This window comes from Bidens hawaiensis, unplaced genomic scaffold (assembly GCF_021521415.1).
Source record: "Bidens hawaiensis isolate Kalapana, Puna unplaced genomic scaffold, B.hawaiensis_p1.1 tig00011760_1, whole genome shotgun sequence".
NCBI classification, from domain to species: Eukaryota; Viridiplantae; Streptophyta; class Magnoliopsida; order Asterales; family Asteraceae; genus Bidens; species Bidens hawaiensis.
In genome coordinates, this window is record NW_027491931.1 from 28,138 (window position 1) to 32,940 (window position 4,803).

A 4,803-nucleotide genomic window follows, 5' to 3' on the forward strand; every position below is an offset into this window, starting at 1 on the left:
TAAATAAGGTTAATTATTTAAAAGAAAGAAACCAACAAAATTAAAGGTAAAAGATAAATCAAATACGTAGTACGAACAATAATAATTTTAAAATATAAAATTTACAAATTTGAAAAAATCTTTTTATATCACATTTTTGGATTAACTTATTTATAAAGATGAGTACAGAAGAATACGGATTGTGTTACATAGATGTGTGTAGATGTATGGACACAACAAATCAAGAACCAAAGTTTGCATTGAATTTTAGATAAAATCAATCTATTGAAATTAACTAATATGAATTGATGGATAATTTATATATGAATTCAAATTTCAAGCATGATTTATGATTGCTTTTTGATTACTTGGGCTTATTTTAATTACTTGCATATATATGTATTATTAAAGAATGGAGTTTTAATTAATTTTGTGTTTGAATATTTGTTTCTAAATGCTATTTTATTCAATTGGTGTGTCATATATAAAATTTTAAAACCTTTAATTCAGTTTTGTTTTTTAATATTTTTAAAATAAGTAACAATATTAGATTATCAAACACTAATATCATGAGTTTATAAAATATTTTTGATAATGCTTCTAAAAAAAGTAACCTGTTTTTGGTAACCTTGGTATTAAAAAATCAATTAACTATTTTAGAAATATTTTACATCTTTATTAGTGTCACGTGTCATAAACTTACTGGTTCCTTTTGTTATATAAAAAGCTTTTATGTTTGATCCTGTCCCGTGTATGTGATTGTATATATTTTGTTCTCTGTATAACTATATACATATTTATGATTATTTGTATGCACTATATATATATGTGTGTGTGTGTGTGTGTAGGGGATGCAAATGGCCGAGCCCGAGTTTGACGCTCGAGCTTGAACTCGGCTCGTTTCGATAAAAATCGCCAAAGATTCTCATTACGATGTTATAGAAGGAATTTGGGAATTGGACTATCATGGTTTCCAAATTCCTTTGACAAGTATGGTTTTACACTTGTCGACCTTGCAACTCACGGCTATAGATCTGAACCATTCGTTATGGCCAGACATGTGTCACAAGTTTTCTATGTCAAGGACCCGAGAAAAACAAGATACCATATTGTACTGCAAGGTAAACGACGCATTCTTGGTGTTGATAATGTTGTTAACGAGGATGAATACGACCACTTTGATGATCTTCCACCATTTTCGGTCGACACTGAACCGGTTAATTACGATAACTTTGTGCACACCACAAACTTACGTGATGACATCAATGGGGTTTACGTTGATAGAGGTTTGATATAATCAATTAATTAGTATAATTTATTCTTATTTTTTAGTATAACAGACAGTTTATTATTTTTTTATGCAGAATAAACAAGAACGATGAAGATAAAAAATGGCGTGTTTGATTGTGCATGTTAATGAGACATTGTCGATTGTTTGTATTATTTCATTTAAACCTTTTATTTATCGTAATGAGTTTATTAATTCTATGATTAAAGTTTATTGACTCCAAATACAAATGAACTTCATTCGAATTTGTATCAAATTAATTAAGTCGTCTAACTTATTTGAGCCGAGCTCAATATTTGAACTTTCTATTAGAGCCAAAGTTCAAGCTTCAGTAATATTAGACGAGCCAAACTCGTTTACACTATTAACTTTTTCTTACTGAATTCCCTCCTAAAAATTTTACCTATTCCCTCCAAAATTTTTTTTTACTTTCCCACCCAAAAAAAATAATAACTTCAATTAACAAAGTAATTTTCACACAACCCACATAACTCTCTCTACAGAACTGCCATTAACCCTACCAAGCTTCACCGTCGCCGGCCGTATTCAGCCTTAACTTGCTGTCCTCCTCTTTCACATGCCGTCCTCAACCGTAACCCTCAGTCCTCCGCCATCTCTGCCCGTCCTCAGCCCTCACCGCCGTCCTCCGCCCACACCAGCCGTACTCCACCCTAACAGCCTTCACCGGTCGTCCTCCGCAGCCTCACCAGCCGTACTCCACTCTAGTAAGTTTATATATTGCTCTTGAAAATAAAGTTGAACACTAATATTGTCTTGTAAATATTGTTTTTGCTCATGAAAGTTCATAGGGGATTGTTTAAGAGCGTGAATCATGATAAAGTGTTGGTACCCGAGGTAGATGCTAGACCTGATATACGAGTTGACTATCCACCTATTAAGGTAATATATATTTATAATTTGCTAAAATAAAATGTTATATATATTAAAAAGGTTGAATGGTTTGCCAAAAGTGCGTGAGTTGTTACTAGCTGTGAGTTGTTACTAAAATTCTGAATGATTTTTCAAGCCTCACCAGTTGTGAGTTGTTACTAAAAGTAGGTGATTCACTAGAGAAGGTGGCTGATGGTATGGTTTGGCCGTGGCCGAGCACTGATACAGTAATGGAGGGTTGTGTCAAGGTTTTGGTGGATGATGTCATTAATGAATTTAAGAAATTGAAAGTCTACAGTGTGACAATGACGAGTGAACTTGAACGAGTTGAACACATGGTTGACGAGATCGTTCAATGGCCAAGAGATGCGATAAGGGTATATTTTATATTAAAATATATTTTAGTATATAAATACAGTACTAATTACTAGAATATTTTTTTTTGTTATTTTTTTGTAAAATTGTAGCTTGTGAACCAAGGGCCACCTAGCAAGTCACTTAGTGCCCCAAGAGTGGACTCAAGTCGCGGGTCACAAGGCCGTGCAAATATATCGCCACAAATGCATGACGATGACACCACAGACACTTCAAGTTATCGTCCACAAAAGGTCGACTCATTTACTATAATAATTATTTTTTAATTTAGTTTGATTTGTTCATAGTATAACAATTTGTTTATAATTTTAGGTTGATGAGGTGCATCGTGACTCATCACACGTCCACGCCGACAACATGGCGAGAAATATTCAAATATCATGGAAACAAAAGATATTTTCTTGCACCATATATTGAAGGGTAACATTTACTTTTTCACGGTACATAAACATATATATAATCATATACATACATATTTAACTGTTCTATAATGTCTTCTTTTTAGTGTTCATTGGACGCTTTTAATATTTGAACCGGGCATCTCAACCGCCTATATTGTTGATTCTTTAAAAAGGGGAAAACGTAAGGAGAGTTACACCATATCGGGTCTCATTGATAATGCTTTCGGGAGAAATTTACTTGGGTAGTGGTGAATGTATGTTCTCTACTCTTTTATCAACTTTATTTATTTTCAAGTGTTTAAAATAATTAATTGTGAACTATAATTGCAGATCAACCAACAAAAAGAAGCATGTGAATGTGGTTTTATGGTTATTAAACATATGTGGGAGTTTGTTGAGACCATTCAACATGATTTTATTGAAAAGGTAAGCGTTTTACATATTTAAAATATCAACTTTTCTATTTATATGTATACATTTAGATACCTTGTTTATTTATTTAGATTACTTCTCATAAGAACATCGAGTCTATGGTCGTAGAATTAATGGCTCAGTGGATTCCTAAGGTATTTGGAGTTTGATTGTTGGAGGGCTGGGCATGAACAACTCTCTAAAGCGTCTTAAGGAACCAAATTCTACCATTTTATGTTCATTTATATTTAACGCGTCACGTACAAACTCGCTTATATATTAGTATGCAGTAGGGTTTAAGTTTGATTAACTTTTGACTTGTGTTGTTCGGGTTTTAAATGGCACTGGTTTTTTAATGACGAAATTTCTCTTTTTCGTGAACTGAATACTTTATATTTTAGGTGACTTTATTATAAAGACTTTGAATATGTTGTTTTGTTAGGCAAGTATGAAGACTTTGGATTCGGATTACATTGCAAGTATGAAGATTGAAGTCGTGTCTCTTGGGTTGCAAGGATGAAAGTTAGAGTTTGTGAACTGAATATTTGAAACATGATTTTTGTATGTGGATTGCATTTGTGGTGCTTTGAAACATGATTTTTGGATATTTTGAAACCTTTTTTTTAAATATACTATTTGGTTTTGCATCTATTATTAGGTTTTGCATCTATAAAATAATATGTGTATGTAGATGTATATTTGAAGATTTGCAGCTATATATATATAAAATTTGGTTTTGTATATATATTGTTTCCGCTAATTAAAAGAAAAAGAATTGAAGCTAAAAGGTGCGGTTAAATCATATGTTAAAAGATGCGGTTTGGTTATTCAGTTCAGGATGTAAAAGGTGCGGTTATAACTATGCAGGTTAGATGATGCGGTTTTCTAAAAGATGTGGTTCCTATTATTAAAAGATTCGATACTATTTGGTGCGGTCCTAGAACCGCACCTTTTGACCAAAATCATCGCATCTTATGGCTGTTTTTGTAGTGGTGAACCATACATGAAAATGATATCCTAATTGGCAAAACAGTACACTCACTGTTTGCATGTTGTGTACCTTCTTTTCTATTATTAAATACCTCTCATATTCAAGGATTTAATCATAGATTCATCTCTCCAATGAAGACATGTTCATCCATTGGAGAAGGTACTCTTTTAACTCTCAAATGTTGTATATTTTTGTTAGTTATGTGGTCGGTTACACAATGTGTATAATTGAAGTTTGAAGTCGTTCCGAGATAAAGATTAGCTAGATCTATGCATTTTGTATGCCAAGAGACCGAAATTGTGTAAAAAGTTGAGAAACCACTTCCGTACAATTACGTTAACAATCGATATGACTACGTTAAGGATCTAGTCACTTTATATGATCAATTGATTAGGTACAACTTCAATTACGTCATCATTCGTTATACATCACATAACGAATGGGCACAATTCGTCATCATTCCCTAT

General features: G+C 32.6%; 1 protein-coding gene across 5 annotated transcripts; it reads left to right on the forward strand.

Moving 5' to 3' along the window:
• Positions 1-1,748: 1,748 nt before the first annotated feature.
• LOC143538892 (uncharacterized) lies at positions 1,749-3,952 on the forward strand. 5 transcript variants are annotated; one of them, XR_013136329.1, is made up of 5 exons: positions 1,749-2,535; positions 2,626-2,766; positions 2,846-3,188; positions 3,265-3,360; positions 3,438-3,952. XR_013136329.1 is itself a non-coding variant. In XM_077032336.1 (4 exons), exons 1-3 carry the CDS (start codon positions 2,356-2,358, stop codon positions 2,948-2,950), a joined length of 426 nt encoding a protein of 141 aa, XP_076888451.1. In that variant the 5' UTR covers positions 1,749-2,355; the 3' UTR covers positions 2,951-2,953; positions 3,039-3,952. The 5 variants fall into 5 exon arrangements, 2 of the variants coding, with proteins under 2 accessions (XP_076888451.1, XP_076888450.1); XR_013136328.1 differs by having other exon boundaries at positions 2,846-3,360; XR_013136330.1 differs by having other exon boundaries at positions 2,846-3,360; positions 3,501-3,952.
• The last annotated feature ends 851 nt before the right edge of the window (positions 3,953-4,803 follow it).

Bases quoted from the DNA above. Each gene is read 5' to 3' on its own strand.
- LOC143538892 (XM_077032335.1), top strand. From the start codon at position 2,356: ATGGTTTGGCCGTGGCCGAGCACTGATACAGTAATGGAGGGTTGTGTC. The intron at 2,536-2,625 runs GTATATTTTATA...GTAAAATTGTAG, and splicing joins GGCCAAGAGATGCGATAAGG to CTTGTGAACCAAGGGCCACC. The intron at 2,767-2,845 runs GTCGACTCATTT...TTATAATTTTAG, and splicing joins CAAGTTATCGTCCACAAAAG to GTTGATGAGGTGCATCGTGA.